The sequence below is a fragment of the Lampetra fluviatilis genome, chromosome 19 (assembly GCF_964198595.1).
Source record: "Lampetra fluviatilis chromosome 19, kcLamFluv1.1, whole genome shotgun sequence".
Classification (NCBI taxonomy): domain Eukaryota; kingdom Metazoa; phylum Chordata; class Hyperoartia; order Petromyzontiformes; family Petromyzontidae; genus Lampetra; species Lampetra fluviatilis.
In genome coordinates this window covers 4,673,722-4,688,323 of record NC_136293.1, presented here as the reverse complement: position 1 = coordinate 4,688,323, position 14,602 = coordinate 4,673,722, and the positions used below count along the sequence as shown (strand labels likewise).

Here is a 14,602-nt window from a genome sequence, read left to right as displayed (position 1 = left end):
GTGTATGCGGCAGTGGCGGTGGAACGATTGCTGCGTGGTTTACGCACCGTGCTATAAAAGCTGGTGGGCCGAGTTAAATTCCCAGCCACGGCTAACATCAGTGGCGTGTGTTCTCCGAATTGATCCAGAACCTTCCCACTTCGCCAACCTGCTCTGACCAAATGTGGTGAAGTATGGACACAAACGGTTAGCATGATCGACACGGTGTGGGCGGAGGCCTTCCTCCAGCATTGGAGTGATAAAGTGACTGAAATAGCTCTTGTTATTATTCTATCATAGCGATAGGGTATATACATACCCTCAATTTGAAAACCCATCTCTTTTAAGTGGCCTTCCCTCTTTAGTTTGGTCGGTTGCCCTGATTCTAACGAAAGCTTCAAATCTAGAATTAATGCCCTGATTCTGTTTTTGTGTCCTGCTTTTCATGTAGTGCACATTGGGATCCTTGGATGGGAATGTGCATTATAAATTCGAATTATTATTATGATGCTATTATTTTATGCTGCTAGTATTATAGCGGGGACAGGCTGTACATCCGGAGTGGGTACATTTAGCTGTAGGCTACGCATGCGCCCCCCGCATCTTGCTCGGGGTTAGACTGCTCAAGTGCGTGTTGGTGTGTGTCAGCTGCAGACAGGAGAGCGAGCCAGAAGGAGGCGGTGGACTACAGACAAATGCTGCGCAAGTGGGAGGAGGAGAAGGAAGAGAGGGAGAAGTCCCTGAAGGAGTTGCCAAAAATGAACCAGGTGCGAAGGAACCCTTGCCGAGTGAACGATTGGAATGCTGTATGTGTGTGAAGGATCTACACAAAAATGTATACATGTTCACTTTGTTTATTATTGCCATTGCCAGTTGAGTTGGAATGTCTATAATATACATGATGGGGCATTCTTCTGTGGCCGCCCTCACAGTCGGCCATATTTAGAGAGTGCAGCCGGCCTTGCCTAGATTGCCCAGCCGGCCGAGGTGGCACCGTGGCCGACTGGGCCTGGGCCCCCCTCTCCACCATCCCCCCGCCCGTGCTACAGTAGTAGTATCTACGGACTACAGTAGTAGTATCTACCGAAGGGAACATCACACTGTGAAGAATTAACCTCGGCGTTGTTGTTTTTTGCTGCATTTTGAACGCTAATGAGAATTCTCCCTCATGCCCACCGATCGGGTGTGGGTTGCTAGGGGCAACGGCCACGAGTCAGCGTTTCGCGCATGCGCAGATGCGTGCTTTGGCGCCGCGCTCAGCATAGTATTATAATAATTAATAGTCATACATTGTTAATTTCACTACTTTACATTTGACGGATGGGAAAAAAAAATAGCGTTGTTTCGTCCGGGGGCTTATTGTATCGTATATGTGTGTAGTTTCTTGAAATGTAAACCAGCAGTTTGTCAGTTAAAAGCGTCACAAGGTGTGTCCCCCACACACACACACAAAGAGACACACAAACAGACAGACAAAAAGTGACATAGGTAAGATCAGACAAGTGTATAGCCAAGGCTCTACACTTAATAATCAAGTGTAATACCAAGTGAATATCCAAGCCAAGGCTATACACTTGGCTGATACATTTCACCTTGCCTTGGCTATACAGTCAGCTGTGGCATACACCCTGGCCTGACATGGGTGCAGGTAAGGACCTTGCCAGGGCCAGGCTCTACTCGGCCATCCATATCTTCATAACTATCTTGATTTGAAGCTTTCGTGACTGCTGGAATCCATACTCTTTGGTTTTTTCGGTAAAGTCACGTCGGTATAAAATAAAATAAATCACGACGTTTCGGGCGCAACACAAGCGTCCGTCATCAGCAGCAGACCATGCTTTCCCACCTGATGATGGACGCTTGTGTTGCTCCCGAAACGTCGTGATTTATTTAATTTTATACCTACGTGACTTTACCGAAAAAACCAAAGAGTATTCATAACTATATCGCTGTCCTACGCTAACTTCTGTCGCCGTACATGCGCATCCCTTTCTTCCCCGCAGGGTCAATTCATCCAGCTGTGCAAGACGCTTTACAACATGTTCAGCCAGGAGCCCAACGAGCAGGAACTGTACCAGGCCATCGCCATGGTGGCCAACCTGCTGCTCAACATCGGCGAGGCTGGGCGGCGTGCGGGACCAGCCTCGCAGTCACGACCCGCCGCCTCGCCGGGAACCGCCCCGCATCCGGACCCTCCCAATTCAAGAATGAGCCAGACAGAGACTGACGCTTCGAGGACCGACCAGGCAGGAACTAGCGAGGCACAACCCGCTGAGCTGAATGCCACATTCTCGAGGACGACCGGAACAAGAGATGCCGAGCTAAGGACGACGCAGCCAGGGACCAGCTGTTCGAGGACGACGCAGGCAAACCTGGGGGATGCAGCGTCACCCAGTCCAGGGTCACATGGGACGGGACAGCCGCCCCCCAATGTGGAGCCTTTGACAAAGTGTGAGGTGAGAGTGCTCCAGTGGTTTAACGGCCCAAACTCAAATCCAGTAATGGGTCTTCCACATCCCCCTTGGGTGCAGGCTCGTCTCAATGGCAATGCCACCGTTTGATGTCCCGCATTGGAAATATTTAATTTTTTACCCCTGATGGAATATGGGCCGAGTTGATCCCTGACCTTGATTTGAGCTCGCAGCCATCCAAATGCGAGTCGGGCACTATACTTGGAGCACCGCGTGGTTGAATTTTTATTTCAGAAATAAAATACAATCACCCTTGTTTATACTCGTTTTAAATACCATTCCTTAAAAGTTAATAATATATTGATGCGAGTGTTGAATATCGGTACATTGATTTTAGATGGTATTATTAATCTGTAGTTCTCGGTACATCTTGACTGCCCTAGATATGCGTCTTGAACATACCCAGAGATTCCCTATTTAGATATATACATCGTCAGGGAAAGCGCAATGAAGTCGTACTAAGGGGGTGGTTGTGGCCAGTACCAAACCAATAATTATTTGTATTACCAGGTAGTTTTATCATTAATTTAGTTCAAACCAAGGCCAGGTATGGATACCAATTGCCACTGATGTTGTTTGTATCCAGGAATATAACCCATTTGCCCACGATCGTAGTGCAGTGCAACAGCCACTAAAACCGCACAGTCTTATTTGTAATTGTAATACAATTACCCGTATGAAGCGGGAGAGATTTACCTGCTATATTGCTATAAGAGGATAACTGTAAATCTCAAAAGTTGCTCTTCCTCCCTCAGACGGATGCAGACGAGCCCGAAGACCCCAATACGCCGCGTCTGGCGGCTTCTTCCACCTCCTCATCCTCCTCCTCTACATCCACCTCCTCCATACCATCCTCGTCCTCCACCTCATCGTTCGCGTCCCCGGCCTCTTCACCCTCTACGACGTCCCCCTATTCCTCGCGCGGCCCCTCCTCGTCGTCGTCATCGTTGGCGAGCGGCGAGGTTGCCTCCTGGTCCATCTCGTGCGAGCAGTTCCTGGCGTCGCTGCTCACGGAGCCCGCGCTCGCGGCCTTCTTCGAGAGGCCCTGCGACGTCGAGGCAAAAATCCGCGCCGCCCAGGCCGCCTCCACCATGGGCAGCAGCTCGTCCTCGCTCGGCGAGCCGCCCTCGTCCCCTCCCTGACGACGTCGTTAAACCCCCAGCCCCCTCATGCGCGCCGCACGCACTTTTGCGACGCTAAACCCGTGGCCTTTCTCACCCGGGGGTCTCGCGAGCCGTGCGACCTCGCGCGCGTGACCGCGAGCGCTTGAACAGCTATTCCCCTGGTTGTTGTTGTGGTGGTGTCATGGAGTTGTTATTGTTGAACACCAAACTGCGCGAGCGACAATCGCAAAGCACAATCGCTGTTTGTTGATGCACCGCTATGAGCCGATGAATGTAAATAGTCCAATGGATTGGGAAATGGCTGCAATTTGTTTCTCGAATAATTATACCAATTATAATTGCAGTTGGGTGTGAGTGGGTCAGGAAGCTTGAATCGCATTTGCATGGATGCGAGTTCAAAGCCTGATCCAACGCCAAAAGCCCTTCTTACCATGTCAAATTATTACCACGTTGTGGGAAGTCATTAATGGTCATCCTATGGATGGAATGGCTCCCACCGTGGGAATGTGAAATTTCCACCATTGGCTCAAGGATGACAATGGAGTTTGAGCCCTCTACCCCTGCGATTTTAAGAGCAGAGATTATTGATTTGGAGCGACGGTAAAATTCACGCGTAAAGTCACGTAAAGTGATTGTGAAGGGGTTTTAAGTGAAAACTTGCTGCGCTGCAAGTTTTTAATTTAGCAGCGCTCCCAATGCTCCTACTGAGGTGTGGCACGTGAAAATTGCCACTGCTGTCCAGTTTGGGTACGATGCTCCGCACTGCCCTATTGGGCTTGGTGTTTGCTTCGAGTCCTGCTGGGTCCGCCGGGCAGCTTAAAATGCAGCAAGTTGGAACGGCGGGGGAACGACTGGTGCATCTGCCAGGCATCTGAAGTCGGTCGGCCCGTGGCGTCCCATCAGCGAGGCTTCTACACTGAACGCGTGGCACAGGCGCCGTGGTGACGTCGCCGCCACTTAGTGGCGAATGGCAGCTCTTGCTGCTGACGACGATTGAGGTATCGCATTTTGCATGCAAAGTGATGCATTAATTGTGCACAAGCACAGTCGTATTTATTTTTCTGCTACATTTGGAAAGTGGGAGAAAAAGCACTGCACATTTTTGATAAATGTGCCAATGTTATTTCACCTTTCTTAAGGTTGGTCAACACATTTTTTTAAATATATAAAAGGCCAAAACAACGTTATTCTGAGCACTAACAAATGTTAGCATGCGTCTTTCATTCAGGTTAGGGCACGAGCCCGTTGTTTCATGCTATGCATAAACACGCACTTATAACTAGTATCTCAAGTACGTGCCAGGACTGCTCTTTGTGAAGTCTAATTTGTGCACTCGTTAGAAACTCGACGTGCGGGTCTGACACTGGAAAAAGGTTTTTCAGCTTTCCAACCAGGAATTGTCTTAACTTTGTTTAAATGTTTAACTCGTTGTTTCTCGAGTCTAGTTTTGTGTTTATTGCTGTAGTGGTGAAACTTTTAGGTGGTAATGTCGCAAACTAGTCTGTTGGTAGATTTTTATTGAAGTTTGGTGCGATTAGTTATTATTTATGTTTGAGCCTGCAGTTAGGTTTTATTGAGGCCGATGGGGTTTGTTTAAGCTCGGCCTATCTTGGTAGCCTTTACTGGTACACTTGCCTTCAGGAAAGTGGATTCACTGAGGAAATATACTGTGCTTGGATACTTTTTATATCATATACATAACCTCTTCGACACCATCAAGGGACGAGGGAAATGTAGGTTTAAGTTTAGAATACGCATCCAAACTTAAGTGGGTCTTTCATGTTTAAGTTAATACTGGTAGGAACGAAGTGGACCAGACCACCAATAGATTATATCGTCCGTCCGTGTATCAACATCGCCCCCTACTGCAAACACTTGGCAGGACCCTACAAAAACCTTTTGACTCAGTGGGGCTTTCCTGGCTTAACAAGTGTAATAATACATTGTTTATATTCTTTGGTTATTCGTTCCTACCAGCCCACCCCGCAGGGTCCTGTTTCAGAATTCTAGTACGCATAAGGCATGGACAACTTAATCAGATCCCTTCGCTCCCATCAGCAACAATCATTCATATGTGCATACTATAAGTGGGTCCTTTGGTGGAGACGAGGGTTGGTGGACCATATATTTGTGAAACTTTACATTCAACTGGGTTGCAAGGTGGCCAGATGGTACAGCAACAACTCGATGTATGAACCTGTTAATACCTCTCCCTTATGCTTGGGAGTTTCTCCAGCTACTGGTTCCTCTTTCCCACACTTCAGACACTTACTACAATGGAGTTAGCCAAACATACAAATGCAGGGCCCTCCTGAAATCTTTTGGAGACGCCATATGGTGTGTTTGTTTCTGGATAAGCCTGGAAGCAGTACAACAATGTACTGTATACTACAATCCCTGGAGTAATTTATTGTAGTTCTAACCGTGCACTGTAATTGTACATTCCGTGTCTCGGGAGCTGATGGGCTGAGCAAGGCCCGCGATGAACCTTTATCGGTCCCTGAACTTGGAGATTACAAGTCGGCACAACTCTTCATCTTTACATTGTGATGCACTTAGCAAGATGAAAGTAACTTTTGGTCCTGTTCATGCACAATTGCTTGCCAAAACCTAGCCTGAAAAATATTTTTTAAAGCATGAGATGTCTTCATTACGTAAGTTTAATTCAGGGGCCCTTGCCTGTTTGCATTTCTCGGTGATGTAGTTCACACGGCAAATGGCACCTCTGCACATATGGCTCGACTGTGTTGCAGAGGCCACCACTAGAACTTGGCAAACTGCATGTGCTTGCACAGCCGACCTCGAGTTAGTTTCATGTCAAGTGTTGGTTATTGCAAACGGCAACATTTTAGTATACTTGCTGGTGAGGTATACAGACAGCAAACCATTATGCTGCCAGCTTCAACTTGTTTTTGATGTTGCGGTCAATACTGTTACCATTCTTTCAGTTTTGAAATTCCAAATTTAAATTGCTATAAATTTTAAATATTTTGCAGTGTTCCTCTACTGTAGTGGCTTTAAATGCATTGCTGTAGTCCATGCTATCGTCCTGTTCAATATGCCTATCCTTTGGTTGAGTAGGGTTGACACCTGTCCTGGGGTTAAGACCTGGACATTCGGGGAATTGGCATTTAAATTGCACGTGGCAGGAATCGATTTGTACTAAGGTCTGGTAGCATTGTATTCAACTTTACTTCAGTATACTGTAGTTTCGATAGGCCCATGCCAAGTTTTGTGAAAAGGTGGCAACACGTCATCGGTTGCCATTTATACCCATGTTAACCACATAGTGTTCATCTCAACCCTAATTTCACTTGTGGCTCATTGTGGAATCCATAAAAACTCAGCAGTGGTTATTACAGAAACATTTGTAAAGGTGATCACTTAAACTGTATCGAGACTTGTAAAAGAAATCCAATAGACTGAAAGCACAGCAGTAAGAGCATTTATGTAGGTCATCTTATTGCATTAACTTTCAGTTGTAAAGGGAAAATTTGAAATTTCCATGCTGTTAAATGTATTCAATGACAGTGTAGATTTCTTCCAGTTTCTGAACATTTCAAGCCATACCTTGTCAATGTAAAGCATCCAAATGTGTGCTTAGGGTAAAGTACATCTTGACCATCAAGTGTTAATCGTATTGAAAGTTGGGCTAATGAACAATATACACTATTCAGCGACCTTTGTTCCATTACTGAAGGGATTGTAAATAGGTTTTTAAATTGGTTTGACTTAGGTAGGTAGGGTTAAGACTGCATTTTAAGTTTTGTGAATTTCCAGTGTACACAGCTATTTTCCATTTTGTATAGCTTGTACTTTGTTCAATAAGTAAAAAAAAACTGCTTTAGATTTGTTTTTAATGTGCAATCCTGTCAGCTTTATCCAGTCCCTTGCCTTGATGTTATTAAAATGACTTTGTATTTACACAAAGCCTGGTTCTTTTATGGCATAATCAGTGTTGTCATTTAGCCACATTTAAAAGCCACGCAAACCTGTGCAGTCCTATATAGTAGCATTTTCATCTGATTGTATATAGGTGTAAATGTGCACAACACTATTTCAACTTGATGGTATGCTAGCCATTCTGCACTGTCTGAAATAGGCTGATGGAAACCATAATTTTTCCTTTCAACAATGAAACGCACAGTCATGTGATGGGGAATGACAGTTTATTCATGTATGGTTTGAAAATATCTAACTTTCATCCACATTGACGGTCTGGAGACCTGTAAAGAGAGGGAAAAAAAGTTAGGCACGCATAGCAGAACTTTTCTACTACTTGAGCTAAAAAAAAATCAGTTTCATTCATTAGGTGTAGGCCTGTGAGCCATGCGGCTCTTGACTCGGTTGCTACCGCAACAAAACATGAACAAAGAACATCTTAAAGTGACGACGAGCAACAGAAACATCCAGGAAAAACCAGCTAAATTTTCCAGAAAAAAAACTGCATATCAACGCTATGTGAAAAAATCCCAGTGGGATGCAAGTCAAACAACCATAAGACAATTTATATTCAACAAACATGGCTTAACCATACGTTTTCGAAATCACTAAAATAAAGCTATAAAACAATGTAACAGTGATCATAGGAACTGATTCAAATTTTACAATAAACGATATACATAACATGTGCAATCCATCTTTGCAGCCATAGCTGGCTGCATGAGTTACTCCATAACAGCAGGAGTATCAACATTTTTCAATGCACCTTGAAAGATCAGCAGACTATAATCAAAACTCAAGATCATACTTTGCAGCGGACATCCGGAGAGATGCATTTGATTTGAGGCCACTGCATAGCAGTGGCAGTTTTGAGTGCAGATCTCACAGGTAATGATCCAAGTTGCAGTTTATTGGCGATAGCATTCCAGACCACCCACATTGAGCTTGTAAAAGTTACAGCGAACTGCTGACTTTATACAAAGCAGGTGATCCTTTTATAAGTTATAGTTCATCATACCATCATAATTTGTACTTGGGATTGAAAACTACAGGCTTAGGCCAAGTATATCTTGACATGTTCCTATAACTAAAGCCCCAAATACACCGAGCATCATGTCCCCTTGTTTCAATGCATATGCACCACTTTTTAAAAAATCCCATTTGTGCTTGTATGCCTGGCTAGCCACGACATTGCCATAGAAATGGAGAGATTTGGTGAATGAACAATTTCGAAAAATAAGGAAATAGACCAACATATGTTGAACTTCTCGCACCGTAGGTAGCCAACCAAGATAATCGGAGGTGAGGGAAGGACAAACTGCATTCTGCAAGATTTATACCATGCTATCAACACTTATTTCCATGAGTGTCCATTACTGATTTTCAATAGCAGAGCTATCAATGTATCACTGGTGGTTGCTTAGTGGCTGACAAAGGAGGCAAGTGCACAACTTTACCTTTGAAGGAGGTGGTGGGCACGAAGGTGACAAGGGTGTACAGCTTGTTTGGGGAATCTTCATCCTCATTCCTCTTCCTGGAGAGCCGCACACGGATCCGGTACGGCACGTTCCTGCAGGGTAACAGCCCATAGAGCTTGTTTTAAACGTTTCCCCAAATATAATCCAGAAGGGCATCGTGTCACGAGACATTCCATCTGCAGCTAGCAGTTAATTTATTTTTGTAAAGCTTCATCAACATTTAATGCTCTGCAGTTCAATGGTGGAAATTGAGCTCAACTTGCTTGACAAAGAAATTAAACTTCAATAGAGAAAAGTTATAAACCAAGTTCTGCTTAGAACCACATCAATAAGTAAATATTTCAACTATATTACAATCCGCACTCAATCACCAACACTCAAACAAAGAGAATATGTAACCTAACAACTAAATGACAAACCAACTACCCACACAAAGCAATACCATAAAGCACACCAATCATAACTTCCAAGTCCTTTGATTAAAATAAACTTTACAAATACCTGAAATAACATTAAAACCAAATAAAAATAACTAAAATGTAAATTACCCAAACTTTGGCAGTTAATGTCACAGCAGATACACAGCACTTTATTTCCAAGCTCACTATCTGATGAAGCTCAAAGCAGTGTGCAAAACATATATTGATGTTGAATTCAGACATGAAAAGTCCCAAGCCACTGGTGAAATGTATCCATCAATTTGATCAATACATTGGCTCGAATAAGTAATGTTTATAAACGTGACATTTGTATCAGGTGGTGGAGAGGAAATTACAAAAAATTTGCATTCAATTATTGTGGCCCAACCCAAAAACATGGATCAAAACTGTGCAAACGAACAGTGCACAAAGGCCCATTATCATGTTTCAATTTCACAAGGATGACCGACTAACCCAGTAGACAATATCCACTTTCAGCAGACTGAAAAGGGGTTTCCACGTCAGGCTAAGTGGGAAACCATCAGACTGATATTTTTGTGTCTAGCACAGGCGTGGTTGGAGGTAAGTTGGGAGTGCGTGGGAGTGGATGCAGCAGCAGCAGCCTCACCGCACACCCTTGCTCCACACCGCCTTGTTGAGACGAGTATCAATGCGCACGTCGGGAGTGCCCATCTCCTTCTCGGCAAACTTGCGGATCTCCTTGATGGCGCGGGGAGCACGCTTCTTGAAGCCACTGTGGGTCCACAGCATGCCATACTCAATTTAAAGCTTTCGTGATTGCAGGGATTCATCTTCTTGGATCTTTCGGTAAAGTCACGTAGAAGGGAAATAATAAAATAAAAATAAGTTAAATAAAACAATTATTATGTTTTATTTTTTATTATTTCCCTTCTACGTGATTTTACCGAAAGATCCAAGAATATGCTATACTCACGTCACGTTCATCACCATCCACTCTCATGTCACCCCAGTCAAGAAACTCTTTAAAATATGTATATTAAGCCAGCAGTTGTTAAATCTCCAGCTTTTAACATATTATGACGCCTGCTGTCCAACAACCATCAACCTGGCACGTCGCGTAGAATGCAATATTCAGTTAGCATTCATACACACAAAAAGTACATAACTGTCTCTAATCTATAATGACTTAATTAAAGTCAGTCCTAAAACCCAGGAGCATTCTGGATTGTGGCATCTGGTCACGCAGCCAAAATATACATTTGCATCACCCCACCCTACATTTACTGTTATTTTGAAATCAATGTCAATTTACCCCAGTAATACACTATCGGGCAAGTGCCACCCAATGCTCAAAAGAGCTCTAAAGAGCATTGGATGGCACTCGCTTGTTTATCATGTATAAGTCTAATGCACCCTTACTGGATATTAAGAATAACATCCATGTAAAGGAGTCAAATAAGTGTGAAGAAACTGGGGAGAGAAATCCTTGAGACAACAGCAAACTAAAAAGAGAGATGCATTTTTAAATAGGTGGGGGTCTTCAACTGGGACTTCCGATGTTGACAGCCCTGGACCAGTTAAGCAAATTCCACAGAGAGGATAGTCTCTCTTCACATTTACAACTGGGTTATGTGACATGGGATTGCTCAGGTGTTGCCATGAGCCACAGGGTACAGCTCTCCCAACCATGCCCCGCATGTGCACACCTCCAGTGAGACTCACATGCCATGGATGCGCTTGTGGACGTTGATGGTGTACTCGCGGGTCACCACCTCGTTCATGGTGGAACGAGTCTTTTTCTCGCCACCCTTCTTGGCTGGCGCCATCTGTAACACACACATCCACCATGAATCATTACATTACGAGGCGTCAATCTCACTCAAACAGATTAAGGCCTGCCCACCTCCGATTTGCACGGTTGACTACGTACGGTGCGAAATGAGTTTAACATACTCTGTTCACGTGCAATCACAAACCAAGTTTTCAGTGACCTAATTTTTTATCACTCTTCATCGTCTTTGGTTCCACGTTCAAAGTGTGTACACTTAAAGTGCTGGTCCCGTATAGAATTGCCATCACTGGTACATTCCATGACTCTCCAGTGATATTACAATCACTTAGTGTCATCATACGCACAGGACATTCGAGGTTGTAAAACGCCCTCAAACTGTGAATATTTAATATGCATCACTGGCTCGGGACCAACAGAAGGTGAACGCTTTCCCATGCTTCTTTTACACAGGGACACGTAAATATCTGGATGTGTTAAGACCTATCATTGGGGGAAAATTATAGCCATTCTGAATCCACTCGTTGCTTCAGGCCTCCATCAGTGTGGTGAAACCATACTTCACCACAGTGATCAGTGCGGGTTGGTGAATGGGTGGGCTGGATCGATTCGGAGCAAAATTTACGAAACTGGCAACAAGTCTTGAAACATTAAGGGTTGATTCACTTTTTTTTTTAAACGCACAGCTTTGCTTTTGGGTTTGCATTATCTTTCACAATCATAACAGTTCGTACCGATGACATCGATTCTCGTGAGGGCCACTCATTAACTTGAGATAACTGTTAAAGAGTTCAATATAATTACCCACGCCGTAAATCACAAATGTATAGCCTCTTAACGCACAAGCTCCACTTCAAATAAATACAAATCGAGAAACGTGGCATGTATGCGATAACCCTACAGATTGTTGTTACTCATTCCATTGGTACAATGTTCGTTGCTCTTATAACCATTTTGACTCACTGGAACCGCACTCACGAGAAGCCTTCGCTAGGCCTCAATATGCACCACTCTCATAAGTCAACATTACCGGCCGCATACACATTTCATGTCTAACCTAAGCGACATGTTACGATTACACAGGGGTACAGCACACGCGCTTTGCTCACAAGAGGTTCACCATTACACGAGTTATAATCAAGTCAGAACCATTTCACCTCGCAGCCGGTCCGGAACCCCAACTACAACACAGACCCGCGCGCGCATACACGGCGCCTCCATCACATCGCACAGCATCCAGATCCGATGCGACAATCGTCCACCCGTCAATACACGTCTGCCGCGATGGACAACGTTTCGAGACGTAACGGGGATGGAACTGCGAGGGAATTTTGTGCGCGGGGCGAGCCGATGGCGACGGATTGCGACGGCGCGACGCTAGGCCGGCATCTCACCTTCGCCGCCGCTGATGTCGAAGAGAAGCGCAAAGGATTGTGGGAGCGGGGTTATGCCTCGGGGGCGGGGCTGACGGGCTGGGTCGCCTTGCCAGAGCGGAGGTTTTACCCTCCAGGCATCTCACTGTTGTAGGGAGTCCTCTACTTACGAACGAGTTTGGTTCCAGACGTCTGTTCGTAAGGGGCCGTCCATAAATGACGTCACGCACCTAGGGGGGGGGGGGGGTCAGACATTTGTGACGATGTGTGACGAGGGGGGGGGGGTTGAGAAATGTGACGTCACATCAAAATGCGCAACTTTAAATAAATATAGACAGCACGTTCTACTTAATAAAATAGACTTTTGATAAATTCTAGATTTGAAGCTTTCGTGACTGCAAGGAATCATATTCTTAGGTTTTTTCGGTAAAGTCACGTAGGTAAAACATCAAAATTAATGAAAATAAAATAAAACAAAAAATCACGACGTTTCGGAGGCAACACAAGTCTCCGTCATCAGGTGGGACCGTCACAGCCGAATTAGCTGCATCAAGTGAGGCAATGATTCAAGATGTAATCCCTTATAAGCAAGTTGAAGGGGGGAGGAGAGGGGGGGGGAGCTCATCAGAATGTTAGTACAACGCATCGGGAGGGGGAGGGGGGGGGCCAAAAAAATTGAACGACGGCTTGGACGCAGTTGCTGCTGCACACGCCAACACAATGGACAGAGAGGGGGAGGGGAGGTCTGATACACATGATAGACAAAAGAACGAAAATGCCCATGTTTATACCAATGCTGGCTGAACAATGAAGAGGGTACTGTTAAAAAACAACTGGGGATGTTAACACTCGGTAAAGTAAAGTAAAATAGTGCCTGTCAGATAAGATGGTCCAAAAAAGTGTAATTAAGTCTTTTTTGCGTGGTTGATAACATCTTTCCAATGATTACTAAGTTTGTACCCATCATCACGGTTGAAATTATGTCTGTGTTTGTATATTTGTATGGCTTCGTGTACAAACCTTTGATGGTAGCCGGGAGGTTTGCAGAGAACCTTGGTCTCGGAAAAGACAATTTCATGAGAGCCCACCGAGTTGTAGCAATGATCGGCAACGGCAGAAGAATCAGTTCTGCTGTGTTTCAGATCTGACTTGTGCTCGCGGACACGATCAGAAACATGACGTTTCGTTTCTCCAATGTAGCAATCACCACAAATGCAACTCAATTTGTAGACTCCAGGATACTGTAAGTCAGGAACGACATCCTTCACAGATGGAATCAGATCACGGATTTTATGCACTGTACTGAATCGGACTTGGATCTTATGTTTGTCTAGAATTTTGGAGATCTTTTTGGTCACGCCTGCTATGTATGGTAACGTGATGGTTTTGGTCGGAGTTTCATGTGGCTGTTTCTGTGTGGTGGGAGAGACAGCTTGGCGGATAGTACGGTCAGAGTATCCGTTCATCCTGAGGGCCCGATGTACATGTCTTAATTCACCGGTCAGGTGGTGTTTGTCAGAAATGCCATGGGCTCTGTGGTATAGCGTTTTGATGAGAGAATTCTTTTGAGATGGGTGGTGGTGGGAATACGGTTTCATCAGACGCCATCCAGACATCCACCCTGCGTCCTTCCCTGTGGAAGAGGTATGTGGATGACACTTTCGTCATCTGGCCACATGGCCTCCCAGCATTGAACCACTTCTTGGACCACATCAATTCTAGACACCCATCCATCAGATTCACCATGGAAGTGGAGAAAGACGGTAAACTACCATTCTTGGATATTCTGTTTGAGAGGAGGCCTGACGGATCCTTGGGACATTCTGTCCACAGGAAAGCCACCCACACAGATTCCTACTTGAAACCGGATTCCCACCACCACCCATCTCAAAAGAATTCTCTCATCAAAACGCTATACCACAGAGCCCATGGCATTTCTGACAAACACCACCTGACCGGTGAATTAAGACATGTACATCGGGCCCTCAGGATGAACGGATACTCTGACCGTACTATCCGCCAAGCTGTCTCTCCCACCACACAGA

The 14,602-nt window shown here is 44.9% G+C and overlaps 2 protein-coding genes across 3 annotated transcripts in view; one reads left to right on the top strand and one right to left on the bottom strand.

Moving 5' to 3' along the window:
• LOC144937558 (TBC1 domain family member 9-like) overlaps positions 1 to 7,550 on the top strand; it is a 52,894-nt gene extending 45,344 nt beyond the window's left edge. Inside the window, exons 19-21 of the mRNA XM_078864843.1 lie at positions 628 to 746; positions 1,983 to 2,435; positions 3,206 to 7,550. Coding sequence (XP_078720969.1) covers positions 628 to 746; positions 1,983 to 2,435; positions 3,206 to 3,592 — 959 coding nt within the window. The 3' untranslated portion in view covers positions 3,593 to 7,550. The remainder of the gene's footprint in view (positions 1 to 627; positions 747 to 1,982; positions 2,436 to 3,205) is intronic.
• Positions 7,551 to 7,726: 176 nt separating this feature from the next.
• On the bottom strand, positions 7,727 to 12,679 carry RPL31 (ribosomal protein L31). 2 transcript variants are annotated; one of them, XM_078864845.1, is made up of 5 exons: positions 12,579 to 12,679; positions 11,118 to 11,221; positions 10,042 to 10,167; positions 8,974 to 9,086; positions 7,727 to 7,800 (listed from the first exon to the last, which is right to left on the bottom strand). In XM_078864845.1, exons 2-5 carry the CDS (start codon positions 11,219 to 11,221, stop codon positions 7,769 to 7,771), a joined length of 375 nt encoding a protein of 124 aa, XP_078720971.1. In that variant the 5' UTR covers positions 12,579 to 12,679; the 3' UTR covers positions 7,727 to 7,768. The 2 variants fall into 2 exon arrangements, with proteins under 2 accessions (XP_078720971.1, XP_078720970.1); XM_078864844.1 differs by lacking the exon at positions 12,579 to 12,679 and having other exon boundaries at positions 11,118 to 11,236.
• Between the last annotated feature and the right edge of the window lie 1,923 nt (positions 12,680 to 14,602).